At 45.6% G+C, this 22,128-nt stretch overlaps 1 protein-coding gene across 1 annotated transcript; it reads left to right on the top strand.

Annotated features, from left to right (window-relative positions):
• Positions 1–8,258: 8,258 nt before the first annotated feature.
• PPP2CB (protein phosphatase 2 catalytic subunit beta) lies at positions 8,259–22,107 on the top strand. Its single transcript, XM_057405153.1, has 7 exons — positions 8,259–8,501; positions 17,084–17,293; positions 17,547–17,720; positions 18,275–18,364; positions 19,859–20,020; positions 20,867–20,985; positions 21,544–22,107. The coding sequence occupies exons 1-7, from the start codon at positions 8,400–8,402 to the stop codon at positions 21,614–21,616; spliced, it is 930 nt and encodes a 309-aa protein (XP_057261136.1). The 5' UTR covers positions 8,259–8,399; the 3' UTR covers positions 21,617–22,107.
• Positions 22,108–22,128: the final 21 nt, after the last annotated feature.

The following is a 22,128-nucleotide window of genomic DNA, read 5'->3' on the forward strand; positions in this document are numbered from 1 at the left end:
AAACTGTGCATTGCAGGAAGCAGTCTCAAAACACGCACACACCCATGCACCAATCTCCATGTACATGTGTGTGCGTACACACAGAGGTAGATATATTATTTCCCCAACTATTCCTTTTTTTTTGGGGGGAAAGGGTGTTGGTTTGGTTTTGGGGTTCATTTCCCCTTCCCTCCTCCCGCCCCCAAATTCTCCCCAGGATATTAACCAAAAAGTGTTTTAAAATCATGGCATGAAAACTCCTAAATGTAAATCTGAGTACCTTGTGATGCTGATAAAGAGGTTTTTTCTGAAACTTTCTGTGATGCTTAATATTTTTCTTAGGAAGTTTTGTTTAATGTTTGATCATTGTTCTGGAGGATGTTGGTTCTACTGGCATTGAACTAATGGAAATAAAATGCATGTGTTACAAGTGTAGAAACAGTGAAGAATTGTGAACTTACTGTACGATACTGATTCTGTTTTCAAACAATCTGTTTTGCTGTTCAATAGTTGACATATGGAAACGCCAATGTACTGTAATTTAGCACTTTTCCAGTGGACCCTGTTCTCACTACACCTGAGGGAAGACATGGGTTTGGCTTGGGGCTGTCTGAACTCAACCTCTGCACACCTTCTGCATGCTTCGGCACCTGAATTGGCTGGGGGCTAGGGATGGGGGGACGGGGTGGGGGGGGACGGGGAGTAGGGGGGAGGAAAGCAATGTTTTCTCATAGTTTTGGTGGCTGGTGTGGGGCAGAGGGGCAGTGGGTCTCCACTTCCCTGGCCAAACCAGGAGGATTTGGGTGAAGACTTTCAGGTGGATGGTCCAGCAGCATTCTGGTCCACCAGCATGTCCCACCAGGGAGCCAGGCTGGGAACGGGCTGTCTGATGTGGGGTGGGACAGACGTGGCTAAAAAGCAGCAAATCAATGAGCAAACCCTGAAATTAGAGCAGAAAAGTTAAACTCCCAGCAACCCTCCTCTGGCCCATAGCCTCCTTTCCTAGTGTTAACAGGGTGCAAAGTGTTACTTGTCATGTACTGTACTGAAAGGGTTAATTGATCCGTGACTGTATTGTACTGTATGAAAACTCATGAATTGCCTTGTATTGTTTCTAATGGACTGTACCATGTCACCCCCTCCACCGTCCATTCCCAACCTGTCTCAGATTTTCCAAATGACGCATGTTATCAGTTAGATCCTCCAAACTCTCTGGTGCTATAACTCTTCCATATCCGATGGTGCTTCTGCGGATGCTAACTGACGACATGCCGATCCAGAGCTTGAAGTTCACAATGTCTTTCTTGTCTGTTTGTATCCAGTTGACACACACACTCACGAAAAAAACACACAGAAAATTAATGATAAACTTGAATTTGTTTCAAAGCATCATTGACAATCTAATGTTTTCTATGTCTGCTTTTATTTGGGATGGCTTTTCTAGAAAGCAGCACACCAGCACCTTTACACTGGGAGGGGATATCATCCTGTTCATGCCACAGCAGCTCCTCCAGCATCTGAGGTGAGATGCTCCCTCACTGGCTTTTCAGGCTGAGCCACAGGAGGTCAATCCATGAGAAACCAGTGAGGAAGAGGAGGTTCAGGTGCCTTCAAAGATATTTGAGCCTAAAAAGCAGCCAGTGTCCCCATGACCACCACCCCATCTCTACATAGGCGGTAGGTGTGCATTGAGGGTCTGAGAGGGAATGAACCTGCCCCTTGCTTTGTGGCAAGAATATGCTTTTTGTGAGAATGGAGGCAGAAAATTGGCAGCAGAAAATTGGAAACAGGATATTGGAGTCAAGGGGAGACAGAGCTCTCAAAGACACCTCCATCTCCTCCTGGCATTGCTCATCTCTGATGGTGGAGTCTGAAGTTTTGCAGGTGACACACACCTTGGATGGCGTGAACAGACCCATCCTCTCCCACCCCCTGCTTCCCCTGATGTGAGCTGCTTTTTGGACAAAATAAAACCTGACTATATTTTATATCTATTTGAAAATGAAGTCTGATGTTTACCCCTGTTCTCAACTGAATTTGCATATTGTTGTTTGCCACAATATTTGTTCTGTCTCAAAATAAATTTGCTTACTTGTGTAGTCTTAACTGTCTGCTCTGGTTCTTATAATCGGATTTGTCGCCACTCCAAGGTGCCAGCTCTCCTTTGGGCGCTTCCCATGATACTAAGAAGGAAATCTGCCTGCCTGGAAGGAGAAATCATTTCAGCCAAGACTCACACTATAAATGTTCCTCTCTCGGTTATCTCGCATTCATCTCCCCAGGGCTTTTCAATTTGATGATCTGTTTTTTCCCCCCAGGCTTTCATCATCAGATCCTTCTATCCAGTAAGTGCGCAACAGAGGAGCGGCTGTGCTTCAGCCCGCTTCATTTAGGAGATTAAATTGTTGCTAACGCATTTCTTGAGGGCAAGTCATTCCCAATTGCAACATTTTGCATTTGAAAATGAAGGGATTTATGGCTATGAGCTTGGATGAAAGCTGTGGGCATTGGCATCTGTAGCACCGTTCGGTTTTAGGGCACATTGCGTTAAAGGGAGGTTGGCATCAGTTGCTGGAGATGTGGCAGTAGAAGGCAGTGCCCTCAAAAGGCTAGAAAATCCATTCCATTTGCACATGCACTTCCCAGGATGTAATCAAATCAGCCAGCCACTTCAATAAGAGGGATAAGCAAATGTTCCAGATCTGCATGCATTTGCAAAGGAAGCGTGTTACAAGACTCTCAGGTTTTGAGGTTTTCCCCCCAAAATGCTGCAGGCTACTGCAGGAGGGCATTTTGTATTCCTTTATCTGTATATTCCCCCATATCTCTATGCACAATACTTTCCTGTATGTATGTTATGGCCATGGAGTACATTGTCAATTATTTATGCCCCTGCTCCCTTTGCCTCCTTCCTCCCCAACCTCTCTCCAGCTCTTCTTTTCACAGTTTATCAGGGTTTTGTAGATGTTTTCTCACAGTAGGATGGTGGTGGACATCGGCATGGGAAGGAAGGAACAGAGATGAATCCTGTGGGTAGAAGCTGGGACAAGAAGCCTGACTTTGTGGAGGGTGTGTTAAGGTACATCTGCCTCCCAGACCCAGCAAAAATGCAACCTCAGTCTGCAACCCAGAATGCTGCTTTGTCACCTTTTAGCCTCAAACTGGGGGGTGGTGGGCTCTGCTCGGGTGGTGGGCTCTGCTTAGGTGGCAAGCAGTGACTCTAGTCTGAGGATGTGTCCTCAGCTGATAACAGAGGAAAGGACTTTACGACTTTATCCATTTTTTCACTCTGTGGGTTTTTTTCCTACCTAAAACACAGGTGTGCCATCAGTAAAACACCGCTTTTTAGGAAGTGAAGAGTAAGTCCAGACAATGCCTTCCATAAGCACCAGTGGCAGTAAATAATTCTTTCTGATATGGGTTCCCTAAAACACTGAGTTTCAGTTAAAAAAATGACAAAAATAAGAAAGGAAGGCTGCCCTATCACTGTTTTAGTGTTACAGAGACAGCATTTTTTTATTATTTTGTGGACTTTTCAGCCACTTTCACATTTTCAGCAGGTTTTAGTGCAGAAACTGTATTTTAGAGAAGGTGGTGGAAAATCAGCCCTGGCTCCTAATAGAGATGTTCTCTGCAGAGGCTGCCTTCACCACAACTTGTGCATCTGCAGTCTGTTGGGAAAGATAGAAGGATGTCTTTAGAAAAGGCTACTGAAGAGTAAAAGAGCTGGATCCTCTTTGAACTCGTCCAGGAGTTCCTGCCCAAACCCTGTATCAGCTGAGGTCTATCAGCTTAACACTGGAAAACCCTCTGACAGGATGGATAAGAAACACCAAGCCCCTGTGCTAAGCTATAAAGTCACCCCCCAGAAAAATGCAGCGTCACATCCCAATACTTGCTGCCCAGGAGGAATGCTGGAAGAAGCCCACCCTGTGGATCTCAGGATGCTGCAGATGCTAACGGGAAGATGCAGGGGGCATTTTTGAGACCCTGCAGAAGTATTTTCAGGTTTTACAGGAGGAGGACGGTGTAAACTGTTGAGAACACACTGGATACCGTGAAGAAAGGCAGCCTGCGTACTGCCACTGAAGCTGTTGAGGCCCATGTTGAGGTAGTTGCGATGTGTGAAACATTTTGCTGCTGAAGGAATTCCACAGCAAAAAAAAAAAAAAGTAGGGACAGAAAGATTTAAGAGCTTATTGTGGTTTGATTTATCACTTCACCATGCGTTACTTCACTGCCAAAAGGAAATTCTTCTTTTTCTCATTACTGAAAGATCATTCAAGACCTTGGGAAGAACATTTGTGTTCGTTATCTCCAGTAGCCAGCTAGGCCACAACCAATTTATGGGATTGCTTGGATGTTTGAAGTCATCCACACAGAAAGATTTGGGGAAAATGGCTCATATCATGAACGACAAAGACCATTGAGCACATGGAGTTTGTCTTTGCCAGGGAAGGGCACTCAGTCCTCTCAATGCCCATTCACCAAATGCTGAGGAGCTGGAGGAAAAATCCCCCATTGCTACTTATGTACTAGTTAGCAAGTACATAACTAACTCACTTAACTAGCTTGCTAACAGTTAGTTAATGCTGTTACTGGATTTTGCTGCAAGCCTCAAGTTACAGGGTATTTCTTCCAGCAGGAGTAATGTGAGGTTTCCATCTTAACACACATCTCCCCTTCTGATTTTTTTTCCTCTTATTAAATAATGAAGAAACCTTACAAATTTGAAAGGCATAAATAAAAGCCTCTCAGCATTTATTTTAATGCTGCATCATAACCTCCTGAGACCCAGGATGCACTTTTGGGGGTCATTTTACAGTATCACAGTGTGCTAGAGATTGAAAGGGACCTCAAAAGATCATCTAGTCCAATCCCTCTGCCGGAGCAGGAACACCTAGATAATGTTACACAGGAATGTGTCCAGGCGGGTTTTGAATGTCTCCAGGGAAGGAGACTCCACAACCTCCCTGGGCAGCCTGTTCCAGCGTTCTGTCACCCTCACTGAGAAGTTTCTTCTCAAGTTTAAGTGGAACCTCTTGTGTTCCAGTTTGTACCCATTACCCCTTTTCCTATCATTGTTTGCCACTGAGTAGAGCCTGGCTCCATCCTCGTGACACTCCCCCTTTATATATTTATATACACTAATAAGGTCACCCCTCAGTCTCCTCTTCTCTAAACTATAGAGACCCAGCTCCCTCAGTCTTTCCTCATAAGGGAGATGCTCCACTCCCTTAATCATCTTTGTTGCCCTGTGCTGGACTCTCTCCAGCAGGTCCCTGTCCTTCTTGAACTGAGGGGCCCAGAACTGGACACAATATTCCAGATGGGGTCTCACCAGGGCAGAGTAGAGGGGAAGGAGGACCTCTCTCGACCTACTAACCACCCCCCTTCTAATACACCCCAGGACGCCATTGGCCTTCTTGGCCACAAGGGCACAGTGTTGGATCATGGTCATCCTGTTGTCCACTAGGACCCCCAGGTCCCTCTCCCCTACACTGCTCTCTAACAGGTCGTTCCCCAACCTATACTGGAACCTGGGGTTGTTCCAGCCCAGATGCAGGACTCTACACTTTCCCTTGTTATATTTCATCAAGTTATTCCCTGCCCAACTCTCCAGCCTGTCCAGGTCTCGCTGGATGGCAGCACAGCCTTCTGGCGTGTCAGCCACTCCTCCCAGCTTAGTGTCATCAGCAAACTTGCTGATAGTACACTCAATTCCCTCATCTAAATCGTTGATGAATATATTAAATAATACTGGTACCAGTACTGACCCTTGAGGCACTCCACTAGTTACAGGCCTCCAAGTAGACTCCGCCCCATAGACTACAACTCTCTGGCTTCTCTCCTTCAGCCAGTTCGCAGTCCACCTCACTACCTGATCATCCAGACCACACTTCCTCAATTTAGCTGTGAGGATGCTGTGGGAGACTGTGTCAAATGCTTTGCTGAAGTCAAGGTAGACCACATCCACCACTCTGCCATCATCCATTCACCATGTTATTTCCTCATAAAAGGCTAAGAGATTGGTCAAGCAAGATTTCCCCTTGGTGAAGCCATGTTGACTGCCCCTCATAACCCTCTTATCCTTGATATGCCTTAAGATGGCACCAAGGATAAGGTGTTCCATCACTTTCCCAGGGATGGAGGTGAGGCTGACCGGTCTATAGTTAGCCGGGTCCTCCTTCTTGCCCTTTTTGAAGACTGGAGTGATATTTGCTTTCCTCCAGTCCTCAGGCACCTCTCCCGTTTCCCAAGACTTGGTAAAGATGATGGAGAGTGGTGTAGCAATGACTTCCGCCAGTTCCCTCAGCACTCGCGGGTGCATCCCATCTGGACCCATGGATTTATGGATGTCCAGATTGCTCAACTGGTCTCTAACCCATTCCTCATCGACTAAGGGAAACCGCTCCGTCGACCTGACTTCATCTAAGGTCTCAGGGGTACAGGGCTCTTCAGGACTGCCTGCAACAGAGTAGACAGAGACAAAGAAGGCATTCAGTAACTCTGCCATCTCTGTACCTTCTGTCACCAGGGCACCCATCCCATTCATCAGTGGGCCTACATTGCCTCTGGTGTTAGTTTTGTCTGCCATGTATTTGAAAAAGCTCTTTTTGCTGTTCTTGACCCTTCTCACCAGGTTTAAGTCTAAGGAGGCCTTAGTCATTTTGGACAAGCCAGGGGATTACTTTTACAGTGGGTGTCCATTTCCCTTATGCTCAGCACATGGTGTGTGCTGTCCTTGGGAAGCTCTCAGCTGGAAAGATTTATTGTCTGCTGCCATGCTGGAGGTTTTGCCTCATCCCAGGGCTGTTGTGTTCTCTGCTGCAGTACCACAAGCATGGGCAATTCAGTTTAAAATAATCTGCTGGAAACAAATGAGCAAATAAAACTTCCAGGCGTATGTGAACAGTTCCTGGCCAGCGTCTTGTCTGGGTAAAGAAATAGGAAATGATGGACAATCTTTAAGAGTAGCCGCAATTTTTTTTTATATATATATATTGCTTTCTTTTAATTTGCTGGATGTATTTTAGTTGGAAAGTTTGCTTCAGAGCTGTGATGTTTTGAACCCTTTAATTTTCTCCTTCACCTCAGGGTAAAGCCCACAAGTCTAGCTCTAGTGTTCCCCCCCACCTGAGTAGTTCCTCAGCCATTCTCAGGTTTTCCATCTGACATGAAAAAAAACCTACTGCAGTGGCTAACTGCAGTTAGCTACTCTGCTAAAAATCCCAGGAATGCTTACCACCTGTGATCTCCTAAAATCAAAGTCCTTGCTGACTGGGCCAGGCACCCATAACTCAAGCATACCCAGCGCTCCAAACCTCATCAATCTAATAACTGGTTATTGTATCATTGACACTATACAATGCTGTTACATGCTGCTACTGAGGAGACGGCAAAGCATGTCAAAATGTATGGAAGATCAAACCAAGAGCTGTGTATCCTGCAGCAGGTAAGACACGCTCGCAGATCAGTAGCAATTTCGGGCTGACCATGAGATGCATCAAGCACCAGACTGTAAGCAAATATGTTAGTATGCTATAGTGCTTCCTCCTATTAAATAATGAAGAAGCCTTAGAAATTTGAAAGGCACAAATAAAAGCCTCTCAGCATTTATTTTCATGCTGCATCATAACCTCCTGAGACCTAGGATGCACTTTTGGGGGTCATTTTGGACAAACCAGGGATTATTTTTACAGCAGGTGTCCGCTTCCCTTATGCTCACATAGGGGAACGTTATTTTACATTACTACGTGTTACATTAATGTTAACGCACACCTTGCAACAAGCTCTCCCTTAGCCAGGCCGTGCTGTGGCAATCATTAGGGCCGGCTGCAAGCCCAGAGGTAAAAACCTGAATTTGAATCGGGAAGCCAAGGGTGGAAGGCCTGATCCCGGATCGGACATTACACAGTTCTTCCCCGTGAGGGTGGTGAGGCCCTGGCACAGGTTGCCCAGAGAAGCTGTGGCTGCCCCATCCCTGGCAGTGCTCAAGGCCAGGCTGGACAGGGCTCGGAGGAACCTGCTCTAGTGGAAGGTGTCCCTGCCCGCGGCAGGCAGGGGGTCGGAACTGGGTGAGCTTTAACATCCCTGCCAAAGTCTGTGCCCCTATGACCCCGCGCACACCCCAACGGACGCCCCGCCCCGCCCCGCCCCACCCCGCCCCACCCCGCCCCACCCCGCCCCACCCCGCCCCACGGGAGGCGGTGACCCTCGGGACAAGGGGCAGGGCTGTCGAAGTGCGCAGGACAGGGAAACGGAGGGGGGGACCCGCCATTACGCGGAGTGCGCCAGGCCTCGCGTCCCGGTTGTTGCGCCGCCGCCGTTAAGGCGGGCCCGGGCCTTTGCGGGGCGACCAGCGTGGCTGGGCCCTGCTCTACCCTACCCTGCCCTGCCCGGTCCCCCGTCCCGCAGCCATGGAGGAGAAGGGGTTCGCTAAGGAGCTGGACCAATGGATCGAGCAGCTGAACGAGTGCCGGCAGCTGAGCGAGAGCCAGGTCCGCAGTCTCTGCGAGAAGGTGAGTGCGGGGCCGGCTTCCCCTCGTCCTCCCTCTGCGAACTGGAGGGTTTTGGTTGGGGCTGGCGGTACCGGGGAGCTGCGAGCAAAGCGTCCCGGCATGATGGGGCCGTGGCGGGGAAACAGGTTTCCCTCTTCTCCCCCTGCTCGCCGTGATGCTGCACTGTAGTGTGTCTGAGATGGGAGGGCCTCTTGTTCACAGTGCCAGTGGTTTTCTGGCGTCAAAAATGCCACAGTTATAGGATTTATGAGCAGCTGAGAGCTTTACTGAACTGTAGAATCAGCCACTTTGGAAAAGACCTTTAAGATCATCAAGTCCAACCATTACCACAGCACTGCCAAGGCACCATGTCACTGAGGGCCTCATCTACATGGCTTGTGAACACTTCAGGGATGGTGACTCCACCATTCTCTGGGCAGCCTGTTCCAATGCCTGACCACTTTCTTGGTGAAGAAATTGTTCCTAATCTCTAACCTAAACCTCCCCTGGCACAGCTTGAGGCCGTTTCCTCTTGCCTTATTGTTACCTGTGGGGAGAAGAGACCAACCCCACCTCACTACAGCCTTCTTTCAGGTAGTCTTTTATATAGTGATGAGGTCCCCTCCTGAGCCTTCTCTTCTCCAGACTAAATCCCCTGAGGTCCCTTAGCTGTTCCTCATCAGGCTTGTTCTCCAGACCCTTCATCAGCTGTGTTGCCCTTCTCTAAACCAGCTCAATATTTCTCTTGTAGTTAGGGGCCCAAAACTGAACACAGGATTCAAGGTGTGACCTCACCACTGCCAAGTACAGGGGGACAGTCACTGCCCTGGCCCTGCTGCCACACTGGTGCTGATACAGGCTAGGATGCTGTTGGCCTTCTTGGCTGCCTGGCCACAAGCTCATATTCATCTCTGTTAAATCACCATCCCCAGGTACTTTTCAACTGAGCAGCTTAACAACCTGGTCTAGTGGAAAGTGTCCCTGCCTGTGACAGGGGGTTAGAACTGGATGAACTTTAAGGTCCCTTCCAACCCAAAGCAGTCTGGCATGTTTTTTGTTGTTGTTTTTTTTTTTTTATTATTATTTTTTTTTCCACCCACATCTCAATAGTCTGTTTTTCACCTTTTGGCTTTGGGTTCACCTAAATTGTGGTAGAGGACTGGGGTGGTGGTTGCATTGGAAAACCCATTCTGTTTTTCAGGGACATCACATTGCACTTGTGCCTTCTGTCTCATAATGTGAAGCAGCTACACAATAAAAATCCAAGAGGAAACCTTTTGATGTCCAGTGTGAAATCTAGGAAAGGAGAGGGGGAGAAGAGATGATCTGTAATGTCGACCTAAACAAGCTGCTGAGGAGACTAAAATAGAATGAGAAATGGTTGGAGGAAGGACAGCATCTGCTATTTTGGACTGGGGTTTGGACAGTCCTTTGGCAAATTTCTGTGTGCACTTGTTCAGTGTATACTGTCAAGACCTTTTAATTATTTTTTCCCCATCAGGGGACCAGTCTTTAGACTTGTCTTTAGACATTATCTGTCAGATGGGGAACATGTTTTCTGATGCTTGTTCATGGCAACGCATTTTGACCAGTGACTATAAACATCTTGGTGCCAGCTTCAAAAGGTGGAGCTATTTCCTTCTGTTGAAGCCTCAGTAGACTACAGCAGTGATGAAGTCTGAACAGTAGAGAGGGTTTGTGCTGCAGCTTCGTAATGTGCCGGAATGCTCATCGAAAAGGTAGGAGCTGCTTACTTGAATGCCACAGGCAGAGACTATGAAGGACTCCATGCCAGAGCTGTCCATTTGGTTTATGACTTTCTCCATCAGTTCTGAGGGATCGTGATGAGAAGAACTGGTGCTGCAGCAGGGACTGACAGCAGTGGCTCGAAGAGTAGAGACCATACAATCATTAGAATCCCAGACTGGTTTGGATTGGAAGGGACCTTAAAGCTCATCTTGTTCCAACCATCTGCCACAGACAGGGACACCTTCCACTAGACCAGGTTGCTCCAAGCCCCGTCCAGCCTGGCCTTGAACGCTTCCCTAATATGTAATCTAAATCTGTCCTCTTTCAGTTTAAAGCCATTCCCCCTTGTTCTGTCCCTACATGACCTTGTAAAAGGTCCCCCTCCAGATTTCTTGTAGGGCCCCTTGATCTTGAAAAGTGAGGATGAGCTCTCTGTGACTGTGTTCTCTTCTGCGTGAGGTTCAGCTAATAATCCTGAAAGAATTTATTAGTCTGATGTGTACCCTACTCCAAGTGTTCCTGTTTGGGAACTGCTGTTCTGACCCACAAGCTGTTACAGAAGACTTTTTCCCTTCTTCTCTGGCTGCATTGTTAAGTAGCTGTGGCTGCTGTATTTTGAGGAGCAGGAGGACAGTGCCAGCAGAATGCAGCTGTATGTCAGGGCCTGCATGGTACGCAGGGGGAGTGGCAGCTGGAGGTGGGGAGGGTGTTTGTTATCCAGACAGCAGGTAGGAGGCCTAAAGCTGTGGAGCATGGCATGAAACAAATGTCATCTGTCGCAGCACCTTTCTTCAATGGTGCTGGTAACTGGTTAGAATGACTGGGTATGAATTAAGTACTCTGCAATGCTCTTATTTGGCTTATTAAATTGTGGGGGAGTGGTTGTGTCTCCCATCTTGTAGTGGAAAGGGGCTTCAGAAAGCCTTTGGGTGTGCACTTGCTTTTGGTGTGAAGTAGCCCTGGCAGAAAGCTGGTTCAGTTTATTTCCTTGAGGTAATATTTGGAGAAGCCTTTACCAACCTTGTCTCACTTCTTAGCGCTCCCTTTTCTGTGACTAATTTCTAAGAGGGCAAGCACAATAGTACCTCTTGCCTTGGGTTTAAATTTGTGAAAGAGTTTGATAGGTTATAAAAAAAAAAAAAAAATCAAAATGAGGTGAGGGAAAAACCCCAAAGAAACAAGTCATAGATTTGCCTGTATGGGTCACTCTTGGTTTTAAGTGCTGGCATAATGGACAGTAAAGAGGGAAAGATTGCACACGGCTAGAGTTGTTCAGGGCATGCCAAATTATTCTGCACTCTGAAAGCTGTTGAAATTTGCACCTGTAGAAATTGCATTGTCTTCACCTGCCCAGGTGAATGTGCAGCATCATTTTGGCAGCTCATCAGTCTTGTATTCTTCATGCAGCTAATCAAGATGTCATATCAAGACAGCATGAGAACACTTGATTACTGTTCTGCTGGTCTTTAAAATGAAATCTAGCTAAAATGCAGCATTCAAAGGATAATAGAAGGACAGACATTATGATCACTGCTAGAGTTTGTAGACATGAGAATGTTGTAGAACATTGGGGAAACGTACATCGGGTGTCTTGCATCTCATGCTACTCTTAACGCCATGGTCTTAGACTCTATGGTGGAAGGCTGTTGAAACTTTTTTCCACTTTCACTAAATAAACAGTGAAAATCTATAGATTTCTGTGTTGGATTATGTCGCCCTTTCATTGGAGGTGCCATGGCAGCTTTCTGTGCTGATGCTGGCTTTGATGTTGTTAGTTTGGGTACTGATAGCAGTGTAGCACTGGCTGCATCGAACTGCCTTTGAACCTGAACAGGTTGTAACCTGTATTTTGAACATTTAAAGTCAGGTTAAAAGGCCAAAAAGTTCATTTGATTTGGTAGGAAGCACTCCCAAGTTTGGAGAGGAATTCTCTGAATACTTGGGTTTTGAAGTTCAAGTCAGGTCAGCTAATGAACTCTGCTGCAGGTGAGGGAGTTAGTACTTATCCTAGGGAAGAGAGTTTTTCACAAAGGTAATAAAATGCAATATGAAAGCAGGTGAGTAAAAGGCTGTCTCTTAAATTAAACATAAGCAAGCAACCATCCATAACCATCTCTCTTGGTAGCTTCTTTTTTCTATCCTTATTGTTTGGATGTGTAAGAAGGGTTACAGTCTCATTGCTGTGAGCAGCTTGAGAACTTTGTGTTGTGAAGTGGTGGGAGGAAAAGGATTTTAATCACTAATGAAGACATACATTTCTTGTACGGTTATTGAGTGGTAACTGTAAACTGATTCTTCAAACCAAGCAGCAGGAGCCAGTTGAGGCTGTAGGGAGTATTGCTGTTACTGGCATGAACCTATGACGCTTCTGCCCTCTTGAGATTGTTTCGTCTAAGAACGATTTTAGGAGGATGAGTTAGCAAGCTCTTGGGCACTAATTGGTGAAATTAGTATGAGCTAAGTAGCAACCTGGATGAGGATCAAACCATGAGATTGCAAGTGTTGTGTTGAGTCATGGCCAGGAATGTTTCATCTCTGTAGTACTGATGCTTATCCTGGGATGTGCTGGGCCAAGTACCTCTAGGAGCATGTGTAACAGTGTCCATCACTCTTGAGGCTTCAGGGTGTCCTCTGCTTCATCGTTGCTGAAGGGCAGCAGGACAGCTCCATCCCTCTGGATTCCATCTCATTTGAGGAGAATCTGTCTGGTTCTTGTTCACGCCAAGCTCCTTGGGATTTTAATATCCTCAGCATATTTGCTGACATAATAGTTTGGTCTGTCACAGTTGATAGAATAACAGTTGAGTTGAATTTGCATCAGAAACTCCATGTAAGAGCCTCTATGGGTCAAACCAAGATCGTGGTGCAGTAAATAAATCTCCTAGAAGGACCTGAGTTTCTGTGCTCTCAGAGGATCTTGTATGCAAAGCAGGTGCTTGGGGTCTTTGGCCTTCTCTAGGGGAAGCACAGTGCTGAAAGTCTGCCTCCTAGGATGGATCATAATCTCACAATTAGAATCAGTTTACATAGTTAGCATAGACAAATCTGAACCGTGTGATAGTGGATGTGATTAAGTCTCTCACAGAGGGATTAGCCTCCTGGTGATCCTGATGGTAGTCTCAAAGCTGGTGAAGCATTTCGAGTTTCAGAGCAGCTCATCAATGGGTTGTGTTCAAGCCCTGAGACCACTCCATTTCCTCTTCAAGGCCAACACAGTAAATTACTGGGACGTGCATTCTCCAGCCTCCTTCCACATGGACTAAGGAGTGGACAGCAGCCTAGCTGGTGTACCAGTCTACAAAGGTGATCTATAGGATCTAAAACTGGGAAAGAGAGGGGAGTTGAGACAATGGGCAAGCTCACAGCTACGAAGTAGTCTGCTCCTCAAAGTAATTTTGAGCACAGATGTGGTAACTTGTGCTTAATTGAGGTTTATTAAGTAAAAATACCTAAAAGCTGCTGCTTTTTACTCTGACCTGAGTATGGTTTTTGTCCAGAGCAGCTGGGACACATGCTTAGGAAGCCAATAGTATTAGTCATGGCTTTCTAAAGCAAAGGTAGTCATAGTCATTTAACAACCTTCTTAAGTAAATTGTGATAATTTAGGGCAGTTTAGTTGTATCAGATTTTTTTTCTATCCTGTTTTGCAATGGTGTTTTTGTTATTTTAAAGCATTTTACTTCACCGTTAGCTTGGCCCATTGAAACATGCAAGCAGAGTGTACTGGCTAATTGCCACTTTTCTGGGATGTTTTTAATGATGCTTAAAATTTTACAGGTACTATTTGGCATTAGAAAGCCACATGATGGCAAACTTCTGTGGCCAGTTCCTGAGCATGATTAGAACCAGCTCTGCAGCATTGGAATGACAGGCTTAATCTATTTGTGTGCATGTATCTTTGTCTACCTAGTAAGCTAAAATAGGCTGCATGGTAGGCAGCTAAAGAAGCTGCTGCTTTTTAGCAGTTAGTTTCTCCTTTCTCATGAGGGGAAACTTCTAGGCTCTCCTAGTACCAAGCTTTCAGGACTTGGGCTGGTCCACCTTTGAAGGATGCATTTAATGTCAGTGTGCCCAACTACTGTGCAGAAGGAGCTCCTCTGTTGCCTGTGCTGCTCTACCTGTGTGTGGATCTTCGGGTGGGTGCGTGGGTTTTCTGGGCAGATCAGAGAGGTGGAGGGTGATGGTGTGGTTGAGACACTGATAAGTGTGTATGGCATGTGTACAGTGTCCGTCTTTTTACGCATCTGGGAAGGGAGCATTATGCACTATAAGAAAGAGCAAAAAGTCCCCCCCACTTTCTATGGTTAAGTTAGCTCCAGGTTACAGTGTAACCCTGTCTGTTGCTTTGTGCAACAATCAGAACGCACTGAGCGGGTTTGTTTTGTATTTGTCTCACAGAGGATAGATGATCTCAAAAGGTGCTATAGATGTTTTTAAAGATAAGGAAAAAGAATTCAAGTACTACTGTTGCACTCAAAACCACATGTTCAGCAATTCCAGTCACAACTACAAGGTAGACCTTATGCCATCCAGTCAGTGTGCAGGATGTGTCTTTGAGGATCAGGATCACATCCCTCAGGTTAAATACCATGCAAGGGGCACGCTAAATGCTGTCCAAGCCCTAGACTTCTTGGGTTTTAGTTATTCCTTCTGAGTATGCCTCTTTCCCTGAAAGAGGCAAGGCAGCAAAGATTTGAATGTGAATGCAGGTGTCCTCAGGGAGCCCACTGAGGGTGTCCTCAGTAAGCAGCTTCTTCCTGGTTGCAGCAGGTAGTAGCTGCTCCATCCTGAGCTAAGGGACTTGGCCACGAGTAGTTGGATTACTGCCTGCTGGGAACTGTTCAGCACTGGCAATCTTTCATCCCTTCTATTCAGATCAGACTGAGCCTATCTGTGGGTGTCCCCTGTGCTTCATATGTGCCTGGAGCACTGATCTGCATTAGTTGATGAGCTGGAGGCAGGAAAACAAACATGATATTTGATGATAACAAGGTAATGCAGATAGGCTGCATTATGTGGCTGTAATTAGCAGAGGAATTGTTGCGTGTAGAGGAAGAGATGACTAAATCCAGGGATGCCATCCCTCCATCTGTGGTCATTTTGTTGCCATCTGGGTACCACAGGGGAAGCTGGTTGTGACTCCATATGTTCAAATTGCTTCTGACTTTGCTTTTCCAGTTGTGTGTGACCTGCTTTTAGAACTGTTAAACTGTTGCTCTTGGAAAAGGATTGGAAATCTGGCAGAAGAAAACACCCTGGGCAAGAGAGAAGCGCCTCTTGCATATACAGTGGTGTTCTGTGCCAGGTTAGTGAAGGGAGGCGTAGGAATACTTGTTTTCCTTGATAGCTTAAGCAAGAGTAAGAAGAATCTGTCCCTCTGCAAGGGAAATGGATTTGTTAGTTCCCACGTGTTCTTGGAATGTGCAGTGAAGGTTCCCTCTCCTGACATGCAGCTTCAGTCTCACTGCAATGCAGTCTGAAAGAACTGGAGCAGCGCTGGCACTGGTGCTTGTGTTGGTTATTATTTGCCAGAGTGACACAGTTCTGCTTACCTGGTGCCATAGTGGTTGCCCAGTGTTTCTGCCAGATGAGCCCCTTTGTCACATGCAGCCTTTCCTAATGTCATCTCTGCTCAGCAATCACACAGTGAGCTGGCTCTGTCGATATGGAGGAAACAGGCTGTTTGTAGAGCTGCTTCCATGGCATGGGCCACTGCTGTGAAATCCTGGTCTTGGGAAAGCACTTAAGGTTTATGAGTGTGCAGCAAGGGAGGGAAGCCTGAGGGATCCTATCCCAGAGGAGGAAGGTGGTGAGGATGAGCTGTCAGTGCTGGCAAAGGTGGTAATGTGCATGGTTCCACATGGTGGCGTGGGACTGAGAGCCATCCCTTGAAATGGTAGGCAGACTGAAACGTGGCAGGAGGGATTCTGTGTGTAAGTCCTGTCATCACGTTTCATATGCCTTCTATCTGAAGTCTAGGAGGCCATAGTTTTCCTACTGGTATATCAAATAATATCTAGCTTGATACATGCTTTTTGAAAATCAGGTTGGTCAGAAGACCATGATAGTCGCCCATGTGGCATGCCCTAGCTCTTCTGGTATTTCTGCCCTTACCTGCAGACAGCAAAAATACCGCCTCATCTCTGTTTTCATACACTGAACTCTTGCTGACAGGACATGGGATGGCCCACAACACTGAGAAGAATGCTGGGATTCTTGAGATGAAAGCTTCTAAGTATCATGTAACTGGGTAGCGCTTGACTTTGGCAGTCAGATTAGACTGATAGATCTCGATCACATAGGTGAGATGAACTGATCTGAGCTGTGTTGAACACAGAGAGAAATCTGTCATAATCTTTAGGTTAAAAAATAAGCCAGTTGTGCTTAAGAAGATAATGTCAGCCTGTGAAGCTGATGAAGCTGACTGGAATAGTGCTTTGTCTTGTCTGCACTGGAGAAATGTTTGGAAGAAGCACAGAATTTGTGGGTGAACCCCAGTGGTGATGTGAGTGGTATGTCTAATGCAAGGCTTGAAGTTCACACTGCTTTCTTTTGGGGGAGGCTGGGGATTAACTTGGTAATTACTCCTTTGAATTTGTCAGTACTTGGTGTTACACTAAGATTTTAATAATCTGGCCTCATGCTAGCAAGCCTGCTTGTCTTCCTGCACAGGGATTTGTAAAATGCATTTTGTATTTGCTTATCCAACAAACCACTGTTTTTCTAGTGGTCAGCTTGAGCTACTGGACTGAAATCGGGTTTCCAGTGTGAATAACATGCAGTGGAATAACATCTGCACCTGCTTATGGAGGAGCTTCCTACCTTTTTGTCCTAAATATGTGTTTTCATGCTAGGCTAAAGAAATCCTTACAAAGGAATCTAACGTGCAAGAGGTACGTTGCCCCGTCACCGTCTGTGGGGATGTCCACGGTCAATTCCACGACCTCATGGAACTCTTTAGAATTGGTGGGAAATCGCCAGACACAAATTACCTGTTCATGGGAGACTATGTGGACAGAGGCTACTACTCAGTGGAAACAGTGACTCTTCTAGTAGCATTGAAGGTAAGGTTTGACAGCTTTCCTACAGCAGCCTTGGGCAAAACACCATATTTTGGGGGAGTTTGGAAAGAATCACTCCTCCCCTTGATGCTGCCATTGGCTTGAGCTAGGCGTGTAAATTGAAAAGCATTAATGGCCGCATGCTGTTCTGTAACAGAGCTGAATGCTTGACCGCTGTTCAAAATATTCCATTGCTCTTTGTTTCCATATTGATGGTACAATCCTTGTGTTAAAGAACTATTTTCTTTGTCAATAGGTGCGCTACCCAGAACGCATCACCATACTGAGGGGCAACCATGAGAGCAGGCAAATCACGCAAGTGTATGGCTTTTATGACGAATGTCTGCGAAAGTATGGCAATGCCAATGTCTGGAAGTACTTCACAGATCTGTTTGATTATCTTCCACTTACAGCTCTAGTAGATGGCCAGGTAAGTGTTGAGTGGGGAAAATGCTTTCATTTGGGGTGTCATGTAGACTGTATTGTCTGACCTCTGCATGGACAGTCTCAGAGAAGGTCGCTCAGGTTGTGTTCTGAATTTTTTCAAAGACTATGTACTTATTGTGGGTTTGGGGATGAATTTAGTGAGGTTTTAACGTAAGTTGACGGTGTGGGGAAAGCTTTTGATTCTGCTGCTGGAGGAATAGCAGAGTATTGCATGTGTGGATCATTTTAATTGACTGCTCAAGAAGTGGGGATCCCTCATGATATATCAGATGCGAGCCGAGTAGTGGCCATGAGGCAAGATATTCCTAAAATGGAAGGATTGATGTCTTTGTTGTTGCCTTATTGTTCCCCTGATTTCTGTATGCAAGGTGCACCCTTTCAGTTTTGTTTCCTTCTGCAGGAATTAAATTTGTTTTTTTCTGCTGTGAGAGTGACATGGCTGCAATTGTACAAGAATGATAACAGTTAAAACCAGCTATTTCTGAGTCTTCCCATAAATTTGTGCACTGAATGGGTTGCACTCTTTTTCTGAAACAGATTTTCTGTCTCCATGGTGGCCTCTCTCCATCCATAGATACACTGGATCATATCAGGGCTCTGGACCGCCTGCAGGAAGTTCCACATGAGGTAACAAGAAAGGAAATGGATCATAAAATTAGATACCTGTTGGTGGAAAATACAAATGTAGCCTCACTTTGAAATCCATTTAAGCTGCAAGAGACACACAGACACGGAGTTAGAAAGCAGGTTATTGCCTTTGTAAAAGCTAGGAGCAGATGAGCATACGTTTGGGCCAGGCACGCAGGTCAGTATACTTTAATTACAGCAGTGTACAAAAGGAGAGAGATGGGAGTTTCACAGCTGTTTGTCACAGAATCATGGGGTTTTTTTCACTGTCACGCTGACTTGAAGAATAGTATTTGGCAGCGGAAGATGTTTACTACCTTCAGCCTCACCCACAGACTTGCTTGTGAACAGACAACTACCACGTGAAGCCATGTTGTGTCACCATCCTTTCTCCCCAGCCAACTCTTTCCACTGTGGTGTTACACCTTGTTCATCGTGTTCTGGGGGCCTGAGATCACAACTTGAAGAAACCAGCTTCTGAGCTCCAGGGGCAGCAAATTGCTCTTCTGTGTTGGAGTAGTTGGGGCTTACAAATAGAGTTCAATGTTCCATGATTAAAATGAGCTGCTTGTCCTGCAATGTCTTTGGTACAACAGCAAGAGCAATTTAGCAAAGTTTGCCCAAGCCTTCCACAAACTATAATCAGCTGTGTGAATTACTCCCAGAACGAGGGGGCTACCTGGTTGGGACATCTACCTGTGTAATGGTGATACTGTTGCTCTGGGATTTTCCCAGTCATGTGCTGCATATCTGTGTGCTGAAATCTGGCTGTCTGAGGATCTCCACATGGAGTCGGTGTGATCCGGGCCACACAACTCAGAGTTGTGCGTCGGAAGCAGCAGCAGGTTGGATTAATACAAGAGTGTCTTTACTGCCCCTTAGTAGCTCAGCAAGGAATGCTGGTGAGCTTTCATTTGTGACTGTTAGATGTGTGTAATATATCAAGTCCAACAATAGACTGTTTAGAGAGGATATTAAATTATTAATACCTTGCCAGAAGAGCTGCTGAAGGGTTAACATCAGTCTCTGGAATAGTTAGTTCAACCTCCCATGAGTTATTTCCCTTTCTTTAATCTATTGCTACTTGGCTGGCACCAGCAAACCCACTGTGCATCCTTGGATTTATATACCTTCCCACGTGGCTTTTCTTACCACACTGTGAAAGCTAGGAGTTAGAATGTGAAGCTGCTCTCAGTGTCTTTGTATCTCTGACTGAAGTGAAGTGGTAAAAGGAACACATGGAAGAGGAGGTGGGAACAGATTTCTGGTATTGTGGATTCGTTTCTCAGTATTAATTTCTTGGTGGGTGGAGGGATGCTGAGTGAGACACTGAGTAAGTAGCGAGAGTGATTAACATGTGTTAAATGAACACTTGTACCTTGTATGGAGAAGGACCTGCTGGCAATCTTCTTACTGTAAATAAAATATACTGTTACAGGAAAACACTTTTAAAATCTTGTTAGTGATCTAATGCAGAACACTTCCTCTTTCAAGGGCCCAATGTGTGATCTATTATGGTCGGATCCAGATGATCGTGGCGGCTGGGGTATCTCTCCACGTGGTGCTGGCTACACCTTTGGGCAAGATATTTCCGAAACATTTAACCATGCCAATGGTCTCACACTGGTCTCCCGTGCTCACCAACTTGTCATGGAGGTAGGGCAAACACTTTGGTACGTGGGGCTAACAAAACGGAGATTCCGATTCTTGTCTCCTCGGTGAGACCTTCCACTGGGTTGGCATAAGTGGACACCTAAATGTGTTACACAGGCAAATATGAAAGAGACTTGAATCATGTAGAAACAAGAAGCAATATAAAATGATGGGCTTTGACTTGTTATGTAAATAAAGGAGTGTTCTGCCCTTTCCCACCTCCTTATTCTCCAAGCAAATTGACAGAAGGACCCTGTCGCACCTTGTTTCTGGAAGTAATAACCTACTTACATGCTGACTGCTCTACTTAAACTGCTGCTCCTTTACAGGCTGTCCTATAATACTTGGCAGTCAGACATGGCAGGAATTAAGCCATAATTTTAGCTGTTGATAAGCTATTCTTGTATGTCATGCTGTAAAAATGCCAGGTGGGTCAGTAGAGCAGTTGTGTTTTTAAAACCTATTCCAGGTAGATCCCTTAAGTGGTATTGTGTGTCAGCAGTCATTCACATCCAGCAGGCACATTCCCCTTTGTGGTGGGTGAAAGCTGAAGGCATACCTAAAAATCTTGCGTTTTATTTGTGGTACAATCAATAATTTGTGTCCAGAATGGATAAACACACCAGTGATGAATGGCTGATCCCTCTGCAGAGTGATTGGAGCTGTTCCTTTCAGGTAACTACCCACTTTTCTGGTGGTAAGAGTACTACTAAAAGGAAACAGAGTTGGAAATACTTACAAGAACTCTGTGGTTTCACAAATGCCTTGGATCATTTCAGATCTTAAGAGGAACTTCAGATGGGTTGAGGTTTAACAGATGCTTTTTTGTTTTTTCTCCTTTCCTGGCAGGGTTATAACTGGTGCCATGACCGAAACGTGGTTACCATTTTCAGTGCGCCCAATTACTGTTATCGTTGTGGGAACCAGGCTGCTATTATGGAACTAGATGACACTTTAAAATATTCCTTGTGAGTAACCTGTCTTGGGCTGTCCTTTCTTCCTAACTATTCTATGTTGTGAGTAATGACTGATCCTTTCCAAAGGGCTTCTTTCATGAAAAGCCACCTCAGATCACTCTGGAATTCACATTGTGTGCTGTACCTGCAAGAAAATCTAATAAGTATTGAGTTAAGCTTTTAAAAGTTTGGGCACTGCAGTATCTCACATTCCCAGCTCTCTGGAGAGTTGGAGCTTCTGCATTTCCTTAATCCCTCCATCACCCAAGCTTCATGGAGGGTGCAAAGACTGATTTATGTGTTTATTTTTCTTTCTGGTAGCGCTAGGCTTTGTAAAGGTGGGTGAGATAGTCTGAATTCTGCATTCAGCTGAGCTCATGTGTAAGTAGTGCTGAGCTGCTGCAGTTGTAATTCCCACAGATGTTTGTCTGGGGACCTGGAACATCTTATGTAGAAGCAGCTGGGACGGGTAAAGTGATAGCAGCAGGAGAGCTGGTCTAGTATATATTGTGGCATTCGAAAGTACCTTGTGGAGGCAGAGGGAAAATGATCCCCTTTCCTTTCCTGCAGCCTCCAGTTTGACCCAGCACCTCGCCGTGGAGAGCCTCATGTGACCCGTCGTACCCCAGACTACTTCCTATAAACCTCCCCTAAGCTTTGTAGAAGGAAGTACACCTGGCATTTTAAAGAGCAACAATATTTACACGTTTCTGTAAGAAATCAGGGTTCGTCTCAACTTAAAATCCCCATCATGGACCAAAATGTGCCATACAGAGGATGAAGAGAGTTTAGCACAACTTGAGACTGAATTCCTTACAACACTATGTATATCCCACCCCCATCAGCCCAACAGTCAGTTTGCCTGCTGTATTTGTAGTCATTGTTTTTTCTTCTGGACTGTTCAGAGAGGAAAAGGTAACTCTGATAACACTTCATCTCCTTCAAGGCTTCTTTGTACATTTTTAGTTCTAGTGTTTAACTGGCATGAATTAGAGTTTATTTGCAAGGGAAATGCATACTAACTTCTGCCCCCAACACTATTTTACTGAAAGACCCATTGACTTAACTGGAGAAAGGAAGCAATTCCTGCTGGGAGTACGTTGTCATAACACAGATAAAACCGTATCTTTTTAAGCTCCGTTCCCTTTTGGTGTC

The sequence above is a fragment of the Pezoporus wallicus genome, unplaced genomic scaffold, assembly GCF_028554395.1.
Source record: "Pezoporus wallicus isolate ANWC-B61680 ecotype Strahan unplaced genomic scaffold, APGP_CSIRO_Pwel_v1 contig_6789, whole genome shotgun sequence".
Taxonomy (NCBI): domain Eukaryota; kingdom Metazoa; phylum Chordata; class Aves; order Psittaciformes; family Psittacidae; genus Pezoporus; species Pezoporus wallicus.